At 39.4% G+C, this 20,971-nt stretch overlaps 1 protein-coding gene across 5 annotated transcripts in view; it reads right to left on the bottom strand.

The window, feature by feature from the left end:
- acsl3 (acyl-CoA synthetase long chain family member 3) overlaps positions 1–20,971 on the bottom strand; it is a 63,033-nt gene that overhangs the window by 5,961 nt on the left and 36,101 nt on the right. For all 5 annotated transcript variants that reach the window (XM_062976575.1, XM_062976574.1, XM_062976577.1 and 2 more), the window contains exons 6-16: positions 17,846–17,955; positions 16,577–16,715; positions 15,251–15,407; positions 14,023–14,146; positions 13,678–13,749; positions 11,483–11,622; positions 10,877–11,049; positions 10,604–10,678; positions 3,730–3,921; positions 3,360–3,474; positions 286–443 (exon numbers count right to left, since the gene is read on the bottom strand). In XM_062976575.1, coding sequence (XP_062832645.1) covers positions 286–443; positions 3,360–3,474; positions 3,730–3,921; positions 10,604–10,678; positions 10,877–11,049; positions 11,483–11,622; positions 13,678–13,749; positions 14,023–14,146; positions 15,251–15,407; positions 16,577–16,715; positions 17,846–17,955 — 1,455 coding nt within the window. The remainder of the gene's footprint in view (positions 1–285; positions 444–3,359; positions 3,475–3,729; positions 3,922–10,603; positions 10,679–10,876; positions 11,050–11,482; positions 11,623–13,677; positions 13,750–14,022; positions 14,147–15,250; positions 15,408–16,576; positions 16,716–17,845; positions 17,956–20,971) is intronic.

The raw sequence follows: 20,971 nt of genomic DNA, 5'->3' as shown, positions 1-20,971 counted from the left end.
CTGGATAATCCAGAACACTGGATAAGCAAATGTTGGATAAGTGAAACTCTAGTGTACTAGACTAGATGAACCTTTGGTCTGATCCGGCAGGGCACCTCTTATATACTTAGGATTTGTTTCAAAAGCTTCCTACCCCATTGTGGTGGCTAAAACAAATCCAGCATCTTAAGAAGATATTTCAGTTTGTTTAGTTTTAATCAATAGTCATTCTGCTCTTTTGACATTCATTTTCATGAAATCAATGTAGTATGTAGTATATATAAATAACTTTCCTTGCTTGCTTACCTATAATACCAGCCTCAGCCAAAAGCTTTTGGACTTCTTTCTCCATTTCCGCACTGTTACATAGCTCTTCTATGCTTCCTTTGAATCCTTTCTTTCGTGCTAACTCTTTAAGTTCTTTATGATTTGGCACAATAAATCCAATGACATAAGACTGGAAACTTAAAAGAAAGATACATATGAACTTCATGATGAAACATATCTATTCTGTTTTCAATATCATCAACATTTTATTTATTTTTATTTATTTATTATGATATTTATATCCCGCCCTTCTCACCCAACAGGGGACTCAGGGCGGCTTACAATAAAACACATATATAAAAATTGTACAATCTATATATATAAAAGAGTGATGGCATCACGGCAGCGGACAAAACAACAAAAGTAAACACCCCACAACCTTGAAAATTGACAGCACAACCCCTCATACATGCCTCTAGGTTGATACAATAAAAAGATAAATAAATAAAGTCCTAATTAGAGGGAGAGGAATAATTGTTTTATCCAATTGCTGCCAGTTAGAATGCTAAGCTCTGTTCACTTGGTCCCTTAGCAACCCACTCAGCCCAGGGGACCCTTTACCTTAACTACCACCAATTCCTCAATACTTTATTTCCCATACCACCAGATTTCGCCACAGCAACGCGTGGCTGGGCACAGCTAGTACACTATAAAACAGTTAAAATGTACATTTTAATGTACATTTTATCATGTTCTTCCTCAACTTTTCAACAAAATATCATGGCACACACATTAGTTTTGCCAAATGATTGCCAGCGAAGTTAAGCAGCCCCAAGTCAAGCTCACTCTAACTGGTAAGTGCTGTACCATTTCAGTCTCTTCCCTTGTTCAATGAAGTCTTCTTTTTTTAACCACTGCCATGGGATTATAGCTGTGGGGTTAAGGGAACTAATGTTCAATACATCAGGGAATGGAGCCCCAGGTTAGAGAAGGATATAGCGTTTAGCCTTACAGGGAGAAAATGTTGGAAATTCTCAGTCTCAAATAAAGATCTTCAGTGAAATGAAAGAAGTTCCCTGTTCAAAGTAATTGTCTCGCTGCTAGATCAATTTTGTTTGTCAAGTCTTACCAGGATGGGTTAATCACTCTTTTCACAATACACATACAATTAAACAACCAAACCCAAACTCCCTATTTCTTTGATTTGCTCAAAATTCTTCCTTTGAAAGAGGGCAGGGACATAGGATGAGCCAGGGGTTTTCAGATTACTCCAGACCTCCCTAACTGGTGGCACAGTTGTAGGAGGGAAAGTATTAGATTCCATGGGACTGGTGTTTGCAATTGTAGCAGAAATACCAGTACTAAGTTCAATGTGGGGGACCGCTATGGGTGCCATGTCCGGGGTCCTAGCGAGCTGGAGAAGATAAGGTGGAAGATGTAACACAGCAGGCAACAGTGTATATTGTTGTTCTTCTGACGAAAAGCATGGGTCATCCACTGGCTGCCATGCCCTGGATGAATGTAAGTTAAGGGCACACACCAGCTGGAGAGTCGGGGCTGTGAAAGAGCCAAAGTTGACCTCCAGGGCCGTCTCCTGGCCTATAGGTGGTTCGTGGGTGTCCACAGTGGTTGGCAATGACTGTGACACTGTATTGAAGTCATCAGGTGATCTCAGCAGTGGAGAGTAGCAGGTGCCACAATGGCAGCAGGAGTGGCAGGCAAATTGCTCATTGCCCCACCACTGGTGATAACAATGGGGACTGGGGCTGAACAGTGAGGAGCCTCTATTGGCCCAAAGTAATATGCTCGCTATTGGAGTGGTGGACCTACTTGGTACCGGGCTTAATGGAGGACCCCTCATATCTCTGCACAACCGGGTGGGCTGAGGAGCAGCCTCAATACCACCTGCTCTCGTGCACAAGGATATCGCTGGGAGGTCTCTGTGTCCAGGAACACCAGGAAGTTGCTCCTGGAGACTGGCCCCTGGTATCAGAATGGTAGCACCATTCCAAGATGGAAGAGTGGCACAAGGATGACGCATGAAAGTAATGGCAGGCGTTGTTTGGGCCGAGCAGTATGGGTAGTGGCATTGGGGGTGCTCCCACCCCTCCTGATGGCTTGTATAAATTTGCCCCGGCCATGGAGGATGTGGCAGACATGAGGTCATCCAGTGGGTGGGGTACTTCCACAAAGTAGAGTAAGGCCTCACCTGAATGTCTTGCCAGAGCCATGGCGGCTGGCTGTGCATGCGCATCTGCGTCAAGCACCTCCGGAATAGCAGGTGCTGAAGATATGCACTGGTCGGGCGTTACATAAGGCAAGGGAGTCATCACCAGCCCTCGGCCTGCAGCAGGAGAATTTTCCTTCTTCCACTTCATCCTCTTCCCACCCCCACGAGGAGATATGTGATGACTAAGCTAACTTCCACTTAGCCAGCTGTCCACCAACTGTCGAGGTAGGTGGCTGCAGACTTGTCTCCCCCAAGCTGAGTGCAGGAGCGAATGGTTCAAACCCCAAGCAGCTGGTGGTAGGTGTGGGAGGCAAGAGGGCTCTATCGTAAAGGTGTGCCTTGATGTGTGTCTCCCGGTTTTTGCGGGCTTGTGGCATGTACACCAGGCGCACGATACAAGCCTGCACCGAGTAGGTTTCCCCCAAACAAAGAAGACACATGGAGTGCCCATCAGAGTTGGGTAACTTTCCCCCACAAGAGATGCACTTTTTAAAAAGTGCTGTTGACATACTGTAGGGAGAACAGTCCAAGTCATAGGTAAGAGAGAAGCAATATAATAATCAAAGAACAATCCAGGTTAATTTGAAAAAGTAAGTAGCTGAATATTAGAGAGGTTCCTGATGCTGCTTGTATGCGGTGGAAAAAAGGAACTGGGGCTACAGCCCCTCCCACAAGCTATACGCCTTCTGCGAAAGATGGGCAGGGCTATAGCCAACAGCTGGAAAAGCTTTTCAGGGAGTTCTGAGCTTGCTATGCAGGCGCACCAACTATAATATGTGCGATTTCACAGAGACCACGAAGAAGAAATAACTTTTCTAAATTTGAGAATTATTCTACCATAAGCAAAACTATTATTTGTCAGAATATACACTGGCCATCTTACCTGCTTGCATATACACAAATATTTTCCACCAATGGAAGATTCTTCAAAGCCGCTTCCACTTTACCAAGAGAAACATATTCTCCTGCTTGAAGTTTCACAAGGTCTTTTTTACGATCTGTAAAAGTAATATTGTCAGTAATTCTGCTTTTATTTCCATTTTAGAACAGTTTCAGTTTTAAGCAAGTAGAACATTTTGGGACTTTAGCCAAACACGACTTAAAGACATAAGAGTTAACTGCACACACGCCGCACATACATATGCAAGATATAAACGGATTCAAGTGAAGAGGAAAAAGTCTCTGAATGCACTGGAGTGAAAGAGAATATTTCCATAGAATATTTCAAATAAAGTACTGCACAAGAAACACACCAATAATTTTTAGACTTCCATCTGAGTGGAATTCTCCAATGTCTCCAGTGAAGAGCCATCTCTGTCCATTCTCATCTACCATGAAATCGTTTTGTGTTCTTTCTTCATTTTTGTAGTACCCCATCGTTATATTTTGGCCTCCAATAACAATCTCTCCTCTAGGATATGGTTTATCTGTGTTAAAGTATCCACCTAGAATAGAATGTGGGGGGTTAATAAATACTTTGAAAATACAGAATAGCCAATTCCAATATGTATTATATTATGCTATTTTTGAATGCATATTTGAAAGACATACACTAATACTTGCTGAGGCCACAATGTCTAATGCACTTGGGAAACAAACAGGGAGCTTTCTGCATAGAAAACTTCTATCCACTTGAGAATTCTGCATACAAACAAGAACGGATACCATGCAAATAACCCTCAGAGCTGCATCTTTGTACACAGCAAGTCTCATTCTGGTAACATCCACATTATCAAGAAGGTAAGGATCACTCCCGAGCAACAGGAAAAACATTGCATTATGTACTATTTGATGGTGTAAAAGGGATTCATTTTGCCTTACATGATGATACTTGGCAATGGTTTGTGCAGTGGGACTGAAAGCCATTCTTGGCCAAAAAAAAAGGATTTGAACTTGAGTCTTCCACATCTAAATGCAACACTATCTACTGTATTACACAGCAAACAGGATACCAGCTCCACTTAACCAAGGTTTCTACATTTATCCCATTAACAGTGACTCACAGACTTTCCATTATGAGGTCCAAAAGTAAATAAGGAGGACAAATAGTTTGTTCCAAACTTTGATAAATTTTTGGTGATGTTCTGGAAGTAAGTTTTTAAGCAGAAGAAATCTTTGTTTTCCCTTGGTTAATATTTGTTTTAACTAGCACACTTGAAAGTGTAGATCTTTTATTAAAAAAGCAACCGTATATAGTGGAGAGAGAAAGAATCCAAACCACTCAAAATAGAACAGACATGAACACACTTTGCACCCTAATGTTTTCTCCTGCACTTTTTTCTTTTTTCAAGGGGATAGATGATGCATTCTAAACAAGTAATTTAAAGAAGTAAAGTTAGAGAACAAAATCTAGCAATTTCTTTCTAATATGAATCAGACTACGGCTATGGGGGCTAGAGTTCAATTCCCTGCTTGGGCAGGGAAACCCACTGGATGCCTCTCAGTATTAGAAAACGCTGTGATAGGTCACCTTGAGAAAACAACTTGAAGGAACACAACAACAACAACAGCAGCAGCAACAACAACAATGTATTCTTATTACAAAACAAAAGTACATTCTGTTGACAACTTTTATGTTTTCTCAATATTAGCAAATTATTTTTTTAGCAAATCGTGGGAATGACATGTTTTGGTAATGACATTATGTGTGAATACATTACATTTTGGACAGCAATGTTTTGGTTAATGAAGAAACAAACACTAAAAATGTTGTTGAGGTTTTTGGTGTACTGCTAATTTATTACAATAAAAACATTTTTAGGGGTAATTTGGAATTATTTATAGCCTTTTTATTAAGTGTTTTTTAAAGTAACTGAAACTGAAAAGTTAACAAAAGCAATATAATTAATTAGTCATTGGTATAACTGGAAAAAAAACAGAAGAATTCTTCTACCATACAATTTCTTCCTGCCAATATTACTCCATATTTATCTCATTTTTCCTAGGGGGTCAGGGCTGACCACAGTTAATATTATTTAACATGTGGCTACAGGCTTTCTTTTTGTTTCAGGTTTTCACTGCTTATTTCTCTTTCAAAAATCATGTAGTATATGTTGAGACTTCAGGGGAAAAGAAAGGAGCTGCGGTGGTGCAATGGGTTAAACCCTTGTGAACTGCTGACCTGAAGGCTGGGTTGCTGATCTGAAGGTTGACAGTTCAAATCCACAAGATGGAGTGAGCTTCTGTCTACCAGCTCTAGCTTGCAGGGACATGAAAGAAGCCTCCCAGTAACACATCCGGTGCCCCCTGAGCAACGTCTCTGTAGATGACCAAATTCTATTACCCCAGAAGCAATTAGCAAATTAGCAAATTGCTTCTGACACAATAAAACAGGGCAGGGGTGCCTTTTCTTACTGAGCCAAGGAAATATTTGAAGGGGGAATCAAAACACTAATGGGGTTGTTGTATGTCTTTCGGGCTGCTAATTAGGGTGATTAACTGAAACATTAATGCTGGCTCCCAGTGACAAAGGACTCTTGCCACACCCTGGACTCTCCACAGATATATATTCTTTCCTTTCCTTACTTAGTTTATCCATACCTCACAACCTCTGAGGATGCCTGCCATAGATGTGGGCGAAACGTCAGGAGAGAATACTTCTGGAACATGGCCACACAGCCCGAAAGACATAAAACAACCCTGTGATCCCGGCCATGAAAGCCTTCGACAACAAAACACTAATGGCTCCCACTTTTATTTAAGACTAGCTTGGGGTCCCGGCGGTGCCCGGGTTATTTGAGAACGGAATTGTTTGCCTTTGTTCCAAGTTTAGTCTCGATCTAGTGTCAGTTGGCTTTAGTTGGTATGGGCGAACTACAATTCCCATATGCAAGTCCATGGTCGATCCCCCTCCAAACAGCTCCAGAATGTAAAGCAGGTCATGGAGACTCGATGTGTCAAGTTTGGTCTTGATCAGACATTGGTGGGGGTCGCAGTGGTCTGGGGAAGTGAGTGAAGATACTGTCAATCCCATCATCCATGGTCTGTTGTTTCCTCAAATGATAGGAGGATGTAAAGTGGGCCACATTGCACCTATATGTCAAGTTTGGTACAGTTTCATCATTCATGGGCATCACAGTGGTCTGTGGGAGGTGAATTGGATGAAAGTACTGGAAATCCCATCATCCTTGGTGCATTCTTCTGCAAACAACACCAGGACATAAATTGTGTGACATTGCACCTGTGTGTCAAGTATGGTACAGTTTCGTCTTTCATGGGTATCACAGTGGTCCGTGGGAGGTGAATCGGATAAGGGTACTGCAAATCCCATCATCCATGGTCCATGCTGCACCAAACTGGATCAGGACGTAAAGGGGGCCACATTGCACCTGTGTATCAAGTTTGGTACAGTTTTGTCATTCATGGGAATCACAGTGGCCTGCGGGAGGTGAATTGGATGAAGGTACTGCAACTCCCATCGTCCTTGGTCTGTCCTCCCCCAAACTGCTGCAACATATAAAGTGTGTCATTTGGGATATATATACCAGATTTGGTTCAGTTCTGTCATTTGTAGCAGTTGCTGTGGTCTCAAGAAGAGAGTGAAGGTACTACATGTCCCATCTGTGTGCCGAGTTTGGTCCAGTTCCGTCACTGGTGGGCATCGCAGTGGCCTGTGGGAATCGTAATGATTGAAAGTACTACATATCCCATCACCCATGGTCCATCATCCCGCAAACGGCACCAGGACGTAAAGCGCATCATGGGGTAGGCTGTCTGGAATTGTGGGAGTTGGAGTCCAAAACAGCTGGAGGGCCCAAGTTGGCCCGTGCCTGGTTTAAAGGCTTCCATAGAATCCTAGAGTTAGAAGGGGTGCCCAAAGGCCATCTAGTTGAACCCCCTTCTGCCATAGAGGAAGACACCATCCAAGCCCTCCCGACAGATGGCCATCCAGTCACAAATACGATTTGGAGATAGAGAGAGTCCTAGATTTGAAAGGGGTCTCTGAAGGTCATCCAGTCCAGCCCCTTCTGCTGTAAAGGAAGACACCATCCAAGCCCTCCTGACAGATGGCCATCCATTCATACATACGATTGGGAGATAGATAGAGTCCTAGATTTGAAAGGGGTCTCTGAAGGTCATCCAGTCCAGCCCCATCTGCCACAAAGGAAGAGTCCATTCAAGCCCTCCCGACAGAAGGTCATTCCAACCATACATACAATTGAGACATTTATTTATGTATTTATTTAATTCTGATATTTCTCCCCCGCCTTTCTGCAATGGACCCAAAGTGGCTTGCAAGGTCATTAAGCCACGTGCTAACATCCACCATATAAATAAAACATAAAAGTAACGTCAAGCAATAGTAGTATAAATAAGACATAGCTGTGTTCAGTGGGGGCAGGTGAACTACAACTCCCATATGCAAGTCCATCATCCATGGTCCATCCCACCCCAAACAATGCCCGGGTGTATAGTAGGCCATGGGGACTGTATGTGTCAGGCCTGTTAGAGTGAGTAGGCCAAAGCCTGCTCTGTGGTAGTTTTTTGCCTCAGTAAAAACTGGGGGGGGGGGGGGGGGGGAGTAAACCATCCTTAAAAGGAAAGATTTAAAAGATAGTCATTATTTTCTCTTTAGTGTGCTGTGAATAATACTATGTCCCAATGAGCCAGGGAAAACCTGTCTTCTTTGGAACAGTATTAAGGGGTGAAGATGGCCTCCTCCTTTGGGCCTAGCCGGGCCTAGCAGCCTGTCAGTAGAAGCGCTGAAGGAGGTGAGGTGAGGGGGTAGAGTTTTCATAAACATACCCACAAACATTGTTGAAAAGGAAGCATTAAAACATAATTATTTTCCATCATTAGTTGGATTCAGAATGCTGTGAATGTGTGAGTGAACTGTAATTCTTAGAACCAAAGTTTTTTATTATCAGTCTGACAGTTGGGCATGTTGGGTCTATGTGGTCCAGATCCGTTGCCAGTGGGTTCATGGGTCGTAGGGGTTATGTGTGTCAGGTTTGGTCCAGCTCCGGCCTTCCTGGTGGTCCCAGTGGTGTTTTGGATTACCAAAGTGTAGGCCGAGGCTGTTAACTCTCCCAGAGCTAGCTTCGTTCTGAGGAGATAAGTAGGCCGAACGAAGCCAGTTGGTAGTAGTTTTTCCCTCAGCGATCCCAGTGGCCTGTGAAAGTGGCGGCCAATCAGAGCTGGCCCATATTCTGGCTGGCCAATTAGAAAGCTGATCCATATTCTGCGAGGCCAATCAAAACGCGAGCACATATTCCGCCAGGCCAATCAAAACGCTTATACATACTCTGATTTCACTTTTATTATATATATAGATTATTATTGCCCATATATGGAGGAAGAGTGGTGGAAGCACTGAAGAATCAGCATATATTTTGTGATAAAGGACAAAAATGATAGATTCCCCCTTTCATTCTAGCACTTTGAAATTAGTGAATAGAGAAGTAAATAGAGAAGTTAGTGAATAGAGAGGTAAACAAGTGGCATTTACTCTATGAAAGTTAGTTTTGTTAGTTTTTTAATGAGTGGCACTTAAAGACTATTTGGAAATAGCTTAGTCTGCCAGGTCTAAATTTAGGTCATGCTATTCTACTACAGAATTTATTGCAGTGTTTTACTTCCATATTCAGATCCATATCATATAATTTCTCAGAGACAGAAAGGAGGTAACTTAAAAAACATAAGAAAAAGGGAGAGGTGATTACTGAAGAGCAAATTTTATAGGCAGTTTCAAAGGTCTCAACTCAGTGGAATGGACTTTGTTATTACAGATACTGTGTTGAACTTTCATGGGGGAAAGCCTTCTGTGTAATTAAAAAAGCAAAAAAATAATGTGTATGATTCTCCCCATCTCAGTGTCCCAAGGATGGGAAACGAAGACACCTGTTAAAGGTATACTGATCATTCAGCCATCACAGATGCAGGAATTATTTGCTTATTTTCTGTTGTGATGAAATGGGACACAAATACTTCAAACTAGCACAACTAGATGGGAACTGAAAGTTTCACACATGCCTAGTTGACAGGAAAGCTAAAAGGCAATGTTTACAATATTTTCAACATCTCAGTTCGATGGATTTGGACTGTTGTGAGGCATTGCAAAGCAGAGGCCCTTCTCATGTGTGTCACCCTTATGTATATTTATTTAAACTAGTTATATTATACTGTTTAAATATAGAGACTCTCAGAGGAATGTATTCTTATTTCAAATAACTGCAATTTCACCAAATACCACCAGATCCAGAAGCTCACTCAAGAAAATAAGGATTATATCATTATTTTGTTCTGTAATTTGGAGGAGAAAAGCAGCAGCATGGGACTAGCCACAATGCTTACTCCTCTTTTTTCAAAATGCAATCTAAGGAGTTAGGAATGGCACACCGCCCTCAATGAGTTCTTGGTGTAAGTCAGGACAAGTAGAAAAGTCAGTAGCTCCTACTTGGGCCAAGATTCCTTCCCCAAGTTCCTTGTAATGCAGTGCAAAGACATTTTGTGACGGGGAATCAGTACTAGGCATAGGTCATCAGGAAAGAAGAAAGGTTATCTTTAGTGCTAACAAAATTTTCCCATCAAATTATTTGCAAAATATTTTGTCAATATATTTGAAGCAAGGTTTTTTTTTGTTTGAAAGCTAGGGAATTTCCACTCTAGTTCCTTCATAGCCTATTTCCAGGATTTATTCATTTCAGCTAAACTAATCATGAACTTCATGTACTTATTTCTTCTATGTATGTTAATCAGACTACTTTAGACCCACTACTCTCATTTTCACAGAAGTGCAGTTCTGCTGGATAACAAAACAGTCTAAGGAGAAGGTGATATGTGTTTCTGGAGGGTAGGATTCACAAGGCCTTACAAAAAAAAGGGATACATTTAGGGAGAGGGGAAAAATGAGAATGACTTACAGCATTTGTCTTTCATAGTCAACTCCCTCATATACAAAGACCAATCCCAACTTTTTGACATCCATGACTACAGTGTTCCCTCACTTATCGTGGGGGTTACGTTCCAGGATCACCCGTGAAAAATGAAAACAACTACTTTCAAAGTAAGTATTGCACAATTAAACAGGAAATAACATTTTCAAACCAGGAACAGGAAAAAAAATCAAATTTTGTTACATAGTTTACCACATTCATTGTGAAGTTTCATGGCAAAGGGACTTCTTACCTTCTCTCCAGTTCACTAGTTTGATCTCACAGCAAACTAAGGGTGCTCCCACTCTGCCTGTTGTGTAATCCCAAACTGAAATTTAGAAAAAGAAGACAACATTACAAACTAAAAGAAGTACCTCTCAGCCAGTTCTATTATTGTTATTCTACATAGTTCAACATTAAACATGTTTTGAGATATTCTAGAGTGAAGTAATGTCGATATGTCATATATAATCACATTATATCTCTGTGTCCTGGATGATATTCCATCTCCATGAACCTCACTAACCTTCTGTTATTGTTCCAGCCCCAGAGGATTCTGTTAAGCCATAGCCCTGTCCAACAGGGCAACAAAAACAAATGTTCATGAATCTTTGAGTAGCCGCAGAAAGTGGAGCTCCTCCACATAACAAAACTCGAATCTTCCCACCTAGCAGCGTCCGGACTTTTCGGAAAACAAGACTAGAAAGATTTAAAAAATAATCAAGATAAAACCAATTATGTAGATCATCTACATTAGCAGGTATATCAGAATAGAAAGCTGTATTTTACTTTCTCAAATGTCTTCTCTACATCTATGCATGTTTACTCAGACAAACAAAGCCAAAGGCCTAAGAAGAACTGCTTGCGAGTAAGAGTGCATATCACAGCCAAAGATAATGGGATATTGTAGCACATCTAACATTTCCTTTTCAACTTTATAGCTATCACTAGCTTCCAAAAACAGCTTTCCTGTTTAGCAAATCTTGAGAGAGCATGTTTTTCCTTTATTCAAACCAACATTCCAATACATATGCTGCCTAACCCTGACTTTTAGGGTTTACTGCACATCTCCCATCATAATCTCTTTACTCCAGGTTTGGGGTCACGGGGGAGGGGGAGACTTTTTCCTTACCTGTCACACAATGGAGTAGAGTAGCCTTTTGAAATCTGCTCCATCTTGTAATTGTAAGCTAATATAAACAGATTCCTTTGGAAACAGGACATTTCATTAACCCGATGCATGACGTTTTTGTAGATTCGATCCATGATTTCCTGATTATAGAAATGGATTAAACACATCAACCCAGCATAAACAACACTGAAACCAATTTTATTCCCTGCAAATATCAAAAAGACTATTGTATTGTTTGGTTTTACATGACAACCTATCCCAACTGCTGTGACCTCCCTCACTCACACACCTCTATCTCTAATATATAAAAATGTAATGTGTGTTTTACTATGGAGTAAACAACAAAACCACTGAACCAAATCACACCAAATTTGGGCATAAAAGACATAGTCATCCAAAATATGTCTTTCAAACAAAAAAAAAACTTAGAAAAATAAAGTCCAAATTAGAGGACCAGGAAAAGCCATTTTTTCCCTAGCTGCCAGTTAGAAGGGTAGGCCCTGCCCACTTCGTTTCCGAGCAATCCAGTCAGCCACAATGGGGCTCAGGGCTTCTTCACTTAGGCCTCTTCCACACTGCCTATAAAATACAGACTATCTGATTTGAACTGGATTATATGGCTGTGTAGACTCAAGGCCCTACCACACACCTATATAACCCAGAATGCCAAGGGAGAATAATCCACAGTATCTGCTTTGAACTGGATTTTCTTGAGTCCACACTGCCATATAATCCAGTTTAGTGTGGATTTTATACAGTTATTTTATACAGGAAACAACCAGAGCCAGCTAACACCTCCCAAAAAAGGATTCTCCCAGGCAGGAATCAGCCAGACTTTGAAGCTGCAAAGCCATTTAAAGCGAATCAAGGTGACTAATTGCAGCATTCATACTTGCTGCACTGAGACTATTCATTGCTATTCAACCTGGCCAACCAAGAATCCCACAAGGTAGAAAGCGGCCAGGCTTGCAAGCAGCAAGGCTATTCAGTGCTGTTCAACCTGGCTAACCAAGATTTCTCCTAGATAGAAAACCCTCAGGTTTTGAAGCCACAAGGCTACTCCCTCCCATTCAACCTGCCCAAGGAAGGATGCCCCTATATAGAAAGCGGCCAGACTTTGAAGCAGTGAGGTTATTCAATGCAATTCAAATTGGCCCAAAAAAAAATTCCCCCAGAACGCAACCACCCAGCCTTCCAAGCAGCAAGCCTATTCCATTGTATTCCAGCTCACCAAACAAGGATTTGCATAGGAAGAAAATAGCCAGGCTTTTAGGCTGCAAGGCTATTCACTGCTATTCCACCTGGTCAACAAATGATTCCCATAAGCCACAGCAACGCGTGGCAGAGCCCAGCTAGTTTAATATAAAGGACTTACTGGATTCTGGTCCATACAAAGTGGATATGACCAATACCACTTTTAAGGTTAGAGAGAAGACATGGAGAACGAATACTGTACAAGTTATTACTTGCAACTGGAGAGAATAGCTATTTGATCAAGGAACAATTTGCCAAGTTGTTTTATGGTTTGAGAAAAATTCGCTATCAAAATATTGAGAAAAGTAACAGAATACCATTTTAAATACATATATACTTATGCCCAATATTTAAGCCCAATCTATTTCCATATTGCAATGTGTGTGCCGTTCAGGAAAAGTCTTATTTATTAAAAGTTACAAAGATTGAATTTCCTTCTTTTCTATCTTGGCAAATACTATACCATTCTTAGCCTTATTAGCCAATATTGCATAAATAGTAAATTAATAGCATGAATCACAGATGTTCATAAAAATTTGAAGTTATTTTATAATCTTGATTATATGTTACAATCTATATGCTCAACACTTTTTCATGATACACAAGGAGCCACAAGTGGAAAGCAAAACCACCTTCTGCGAACTTCTAACCACTTTATCATGCTCAAGATCCACAATATATTTTTCATACTGTATTTTAGGCAAAATTCTAATAAAATATAGAATACATAAAATATAGCCTATACAATGGTCAATCTCTGGTGTGTTTTATCTCTCTCTCTCTCTCTCTCTATATATATATATATATATATATATATATATATAGATATATAGATATAGATATAGATATAGATCAGACAATACTGTAATGTAGTGTTACTAACAAATTGCTATGTTTTCATATAAATATTGAAAAATCAGTATTTTAAATATATTGCTTACCGGCACAGCTGCCATCAGAGTTGGCTTTAGTACAGAAACATCACCTTTGCTTCCTTTCTTTATTTTAGAGGACTAAAAAAAAGCAAATACAGCATTAGGTTAACAATGCAAGCAAGAAAAGTTCTTGTTTACTGAGTATTAAACATGTATACACAAGAGGGAAATATTGTTTCACCATGACACTTGGTGACAAAGTAGCATGTGCAAATTATGTCAGAAATATCAAAACATTAAAAGACTTTCAAAACATAAATAATGTTTGACTTTACATTTAGATGTACTGCAGTCATTTTTAAAATACACCATTAACCGCTTTAAGCTAGTTTATGGGGAAAGTAATCTCACCTGATCACCTAAAGTCTGTGGTGAAGAGTAACCAATGCGGCATCCATGGGACAAACAAACAAGTTCGGCACTTAATTCCAGAACATGAGCAAGAGGTAAATAGCCAATGTAAACATCCTTATCTCTGTAAAAAGAATGATGATATACTTTGTGTCATATGGTATCAATGCACTGCCAGAATTGGAGCACCATGATCTTGCCCCAACAAATTTATAATTATGCCATATTACCATAGTTTACAAAACATTGGTGCTACATATTGATGGCTTCCAGTTTTGAAGTCATCTGTAGAACTGGGTGTCACTTCCCCCAATTTTCCATGACTACAGTCTGCCTTCCTCCACACTTGTAAATGATATTATGCATTTTATTGGCACCTTTACCACAGAGGTAGAAATCAAGTGACATTCAAGCAACATGTGGCCTTCAATGACATTTTTGTAGACCATGGATTCTACACCTTGTTTTGCAGAAAATCCAATTTTCCCTTTAAAACTAGTTTTAAAAACTTGAAAGGATTGTTTTTCTTTGCATTTCAAGTAGGGGGGCTACTGAAGCTTCTCAAGTATCCTGAGCACAGAAAGGGGGCTTCCCAGCACTCTCTTCCCAAACTAACAGTAGAAACAAACCAAGTTCTTCTTCAATCTCAGAACATTTTGCCTGCATCAAGGGATAGTAAAATGTCATTTAAAAGCTTGTCCATCCCTCACTCCCATGCCATGATTTCGGGTTTCCAGCTATTGTCATTCTAGAGAATGGTGGATCAGGCAAATTAAACTCAGAAAAATTGTACTTTACAGAATTTTTGCCAGGGTTGCAAAATAACTCCATAATCTGTACAAAACTTACAAACCTAAAGCAGTGCTACTCAAAGTGGATTGATGACAGTGTATACCTGAAACCTAAAGGGCACATATATGGTACTGGTCCCTGGCAGATTTATTTAAAAAAGCATCATCAAATATCTTCAGATATCTTAAGAAGTGCCAGATTTAAATAAAACACTAGACTATATATGTTAGTCCTATTTATTCACACATGTTAGGATGTCGGCTTTTAGGGAAGAGCTAAACAGCTCATTTTCTGTTATATACCAAATGCTTGGTAAAAGTAAACGTGCAACCCTCCCAAGTGTATCTCTTTAGTAATACTACACGAAATAATATTTTAGTGATTCTGGAAATGTACAGAAATGTACACACTATTCAAGAGTGCATTTGATACTTACCCCAGATTAGGTATCCTTTCAGCCATCCCAGTTATACCAGAAATAAGGTTGCAATGAGAGATCATAACACCTTTTGGAATTCCTGTAGAACCACTGGTATACATAATTACAGCAATGTCTGACGGTAGTGCTTTCAACTTCTGTTTGTTGATAGATACTTTAAAAAGAAACATAAAGGCAATTAAACAGATTCTAAATCGTGAGAAGATTACTCTATTATTCAAGAAGGAAACAGCATCTTGTGAAGAATGGAAGCTGAGCTAGAAACCTTGTTTTTGGTTGCTGCCCTCCTTCATCTTCTTTTAGAGCTTCTTTCCCATCTAGTTAGAATGAAGGATACGACCTCCACTGTATGACTTATTTGGAGCCTATGTTTTATATGCACCTTATACACGTAGCCTTACAAATATTTTTACAATATTTTAGTAATGTTGAAAATGAAAAATGTGCATGTATCACCAGAAAGCAAAGGTGTCACTATCTTCACTTCACTTTATTTCTTAATTAGTCGCTCTCCACTATCTCAATCACCCATGTGGACAATTTTGGTGTATTTCAGATTTTTGGATGAGATGTTCAATCTGTACTGTCAAAGCTTTCACTAAGTTCAATATAACCTTTTCAAGCTGCAATATAAACATTATTTTTTGTTTTGTCTATGGCAAACACAGCAAAGTGTGACAACTGAACTGACACATGTAGAAAGTATGCAATTGGAGCTTTTGTAACACATGCCAAGAAGTAAAAAATCTGCTTTACTTTCTTATGTCTTAGTCATAAAACTGTACACTAAATCAGAATTTTTGTGACAGACCTTTCACATTTGTGGAGGAAAATTACAATGGAGAACTTCAAAAAGAATAGCAACAGAAAACATGACAATCTACAGATCCAAATGCTTCTAGCACCTATGACAGTTACTTTTTTTCGTGTCAGGAGCAACTTGAGTCGCTTCTGGAGTGAGAGAATTGGCCATCTGCAAGGACGTTGCCCAGGGGACGCCCGGATGTTTTAGATGTTATTATCAGCCTTGTGGGAGGTTTCTCTCATGTCCCCACATGGAGCTGGAGCTGATAGAGGGAGCTCATCTGCACTCTCCCCGGGTGGGATTCGAGCCTGGCAGCTTTCAGGTCAGCAACCCAACCTTCAAGTCACTTAGTCCACTACGCCATCTGGGAGCTCCATGACAGTTATTGACATATCTAGCATATGCTATCATGTAAGATGCACCAAAAACCTTCAAGCATTATAATGCCTTTTTGTTTTCCAAAATGTCTTTCTTTATCCTAATCACAAAAGTATGAACAAATAGAGAATTATACATACCATTTCCTACTTTCTCTCCCATTGCTTGAACGGATGTCATAGTGTGAACAATTACACCCTTTGGGAATTCTGGCCATGATGCTGGTTTACCATCCACAGTAATAATATGCCGGAGTAGAGGAACCTGAGAAGCAATACTCTGCAGGACACAAAATAGATATATACTGTATATACTTGGGTATAAGCCTAGTTTTTCAGCACTTTTTTTAAGACTGAAAAAGCCCCCCTCGGCTTATACTCGGGTGAGGGTCCTGGTTGGCTTATATTTGGGTCAGCTTATACTTGAGAATATATATTTATTACTTTTTCTCTATTATTATTGGTATTATTATATTTATTATTTTTCTCTATTATTGTTGCTACTATTACATTTATTTTACTCTATTTTTATTATTATTAATACATTTATTATTTCACTCTGATATTATAATTATTATTATTATTGCATTTATTATTTTACTCTATTTATTATTACATGTATTATTTTCCTGTATTTATTATTATTATTATTATTACATGTATTATTTTGCTTTATTATTATTAAAAGGATATATAAGCACATTTACATTGAAGAAGATGGGAATAATGATTTGATCAGAGTTGGACAGTTTTATCTTAAATTTGAGCTTTATGTAAATATTCAAAAACATTTTACCTACTGATGCCTCAATTAATGTAATTTTATTGGTATCTATTTTTATTTCTGAAATTTACCACTCTCAGCTTATACTGAAGTCAATGTTTTCCCAGTTTTTTTGTGGTAAAATTAGGTGCCTTGGCTTATATTCAGGTCAGCTTATACTCGAGTATATATGGTAGTTTTAAAAGATCTTTCTAGCTCTGTCTTTTAAAACATAACGATCTAATATATTAGTTCAGAAGAAGCTATAAAAGGTTTTTAAAAAGAGACAGATAAAAAGAGTTGGGATTAGAAACTGATGAAGGCAAGGATGATAAGCAGTTAAGGAAACATGTACAGCATAGAAAGACACAACTGTGTGAAGAGAATACTGTCTGGGTGTGCAGAAAAATACACCAAGGCAAAAAAAAAGAGAAACAAGTGGACACAAAAGGTATGCATTTCAGCCAACGAACAAGACCCCAGTCTTTCGTGTTATTTTATTAGGATATTCAAATTACTTCTAGAGCTAATTATAGATCAACAAAAAGAAGCAAAATTTTAAAAAATATACTTCATGTGTATGGCATTTTCTTCATAATACTAAAGAAACAAACTGTATACAGACAACCAATTTATCTATGACTTACCTTCAATTTTGTCTCCATCAGTTCTTTGCTAGTAACAATAGTTGTCACCTCAGTTTCATTTAGTCCGTGCACTATTGCAGGGCCTCCTAGGGTAGCATACAGTGTAACAACTAGGGGGGAAATTAAAAGATTGTTATACTTCGCTGTTTCAAAGTCAACACTGGAATTTTGTAAAACAAAACTAGAAGTAGATTATGCTTGTGCATTTGTAGCCATCCCCTCAAAAAACTGTGGTTCTGCTTCTTCATATTCTACAGAATTCCTACTCCTTCCTACTTGTATACTAATGCAAGTGCATACTAATTTGAATTCGGAATACTCCCACTTTAATTTTATAGTAGGAATGGAAAGCATTGCTCAGCAAAGGAGACAATGAAAAAGGACTTAAATATCAGCTACTGGTTTCCCACTTCATATCAGTTTTTTAAAATTAATTATCCTATATAACGTATAAAACTAGAAATTTTAGTCAAAAAACTAATCCCCAAACCTAGGTCAACTTATCCACAGGTCAATGTAACTATTGTGCCTCAGCTCTTATCAAAAAAGGAATAATTCCTTAGTGAAAGTCAACACCTTGTCCATCCTGGGAGTAACTAAAATAAGCATCAGCCCCCTCTACTCTCTCCTTTGTAATGTGGCTTCTGGCCTTTTTGGATACCTGGGATGGAGAAATGAGGGCAACAGCCATTGGTACTTTCCCTTCTCTGCAGAATGATCCTAAATTTATCCACAGATAATATCAAAATCCATATTTTTGGCCCACAAACCTGCCCTCTATATATACATGAGATTAACTTATACATGAGTATATAAGGTAATGAAGAATGAATTGGTAAAGGTCAAGGTTTCCCATGATGTTAAGTCCAGTCATGTCTGACTCTGGGGGTTGGTGCTCATCTCCATTTCTAAGCCGAAGAGCCGGTGTTGTCCGTAGACACCTCCAAGGTCATGTGGCCGGCATGACTACATGGAGCGCCTTTACCTTCCCGCCAGAGCGGTACCTATTGATCTACTCACATTGCCATGTTTTCGAACTGCTAGGTTGACAGAAGCTGGAGCAACAGCAGGCACTCACTCCGCTCCTGGGATTTGAATCTGGGACCTTTCAGTCTGCAAGTTCAGCAGCTCAGTGCTTTAACACACCTCGCCACTGGGGCTCCATTCACTTTTTGTCCAAATAAAGAGGAATAATAGTTACTAAACAAGTTGTAATGATCTGGCCAGATTCATCAACTGCATCTTTGAGTTCAGCTATTCTTTGTATCTTCATAGTTATTTAACACTCACAGGCATGGTGGAACAATTATTTTTCTGGCAGAAAAGGAAATCCAGAATAGCACAATATGCAAACTATCTCTTTTCTTCCAACTGGCCTTTCATCAAATCTTTTTGCAAATAGGAAATGGACCATAACTCAAAACCATTCAGGCCTACAGTTCACAAATCCTGACTACTGATCATGATATTAGTGGTGGTGGGAACCTGAGATCAATAACATTGAGATCAGTTTTTCCTAAACTCTGGTCATCCAGATGTTTTGGACTTCAGCTCCTAGACTCCCTGAAAATTGGCCAATGTAGCTAAGGCTTTTGTGAGCTGAAGTCTAAAACATTTGGATGACTAGAGTTTGGGGATCACTGATCTAGATGGCCACTGGTTCCCTGTCCTTGTCTTACAATCTGCCAGCATAAAATGGTGCATTTTTGCCCCATTATGACAATATGAGTCTAATTTGACTTCACACATCCTGCTTATAAAGTCAAAACTGCTAGGAAGTAACTTTTTCTTAATAACTTACTGCCTCTACAGCTGTGAGCTGTACCTCAGCAATCTCAGCATCTGGCAACAGGCATGGAGGCTTTCCATAACAGTGCCAGCCAGTTCCCAGAAAGCACACTAGTGGCTTGGGAATTCTCTCTACTAGAAAGACAATGTGCAACAGTCAGGAAAATGTCATCACAATGAGGCAGTTTCCAGTACTTTCCACTTGAGCTTGCAAAATATGTGTAATATCTCTTACTTCCAAGTAACTATAACTATCCTTGAGATCTTGGTTCATACATACTAAGGAAAGATGAATTTTCTTCCACTTGCTAATGAATTCTGAAGTATTTCTTCTGAGGCATTGAGAACTAAAAGGAGAGCTTGGGAGAAAATCCTTCTCAGAGTCTGATTTTCAGAAAGTGGCCAAAGTGGCTGGGGCATTCTGGGAATTCTAGTCAATAACCCCCCTCCCAATTCTGCTAATATTCAGATACTAGACCCTATAGTCAATAGGTTATTAGGCACCTTGGAGATGTCTATGGACCATGCGGTTCTTCTGGCTTAGAAATTGAGATGAGCACCAACCCCCCAGAGACAGACACGACTAGACTTAATGTCAGGGGAAAACCTTTGCCTTTACCTTTAGACCCTATAGTTAACAGGTCATTAGGCACTCTTAGCTACATGTGATTAGATAATTACTCTATTAGAAGAAAAACAGTTCTTGGGTATCATTAGTTCAACATCAACAAAACTATTTTCCTTTTACTCAAAAACTAATCTGTGTGAACTGTGATCTTTTTTTTTTTTTTTTTTTAGGTGGGAGGCTATTTCATAAGGACGACAATTCTAAGCTGTTGCAAAGCAAATATACATGTACATTGTTTTCTTTGATTTGGTGGGAGCAAAGTACAAAAGACTGTCTTCATTTAGTTCCCATGTGCTCTCTGTGCTTAATCCAATGACCCCTATTATATAAACATTACGATTTCTCCTAGCCAACTCTCAGCAAGCTGTGGAAGACAAAAAAATGCAATCTCTTGAACAAGAATTGATATTATTCACCTACAGAGCATGTAGTGACAGTGGGGATGGATGCATAAAATGAGAAACATTCCAGCAGTACACAAACTCAAAAAACTTGCCTAGTTTACATTGATGTCATGGACAAGGTGAGCTACGGCTTGCCAAGATAACATTGTGCATAATGCTTTCGCATGCACACATACAATTTAATTAAAATATCGACAGTATAATCAATAACATAGAATCATAGAATCATAGAATAGTAGAGTTGGAAGAGACCTCAAGGGCCATCTAGTCCAACCCCCCGCTAAGAAGCAGGAAATCGCATTCAAA

This window comes from Anolis carolinensis, chromosome 3 (genome assembly GCF_035594765.1).
Source record: "Anolis carolinensis isolate JA03-04 chromosome 3, rAnoCar3.1.pri, whole genome shotgun sequence".
NCBI lineage: Eukaryota > Metazoa > Chordata > Lepidosauria > Squamata > Dactyloidae > Anolis > Anolis carolinensis.
The sequence above is the reverse complement of the archived record's forward strand: the minus strand, read 5'-3'. Positions and strand labels throughout refer to the sequence as shown.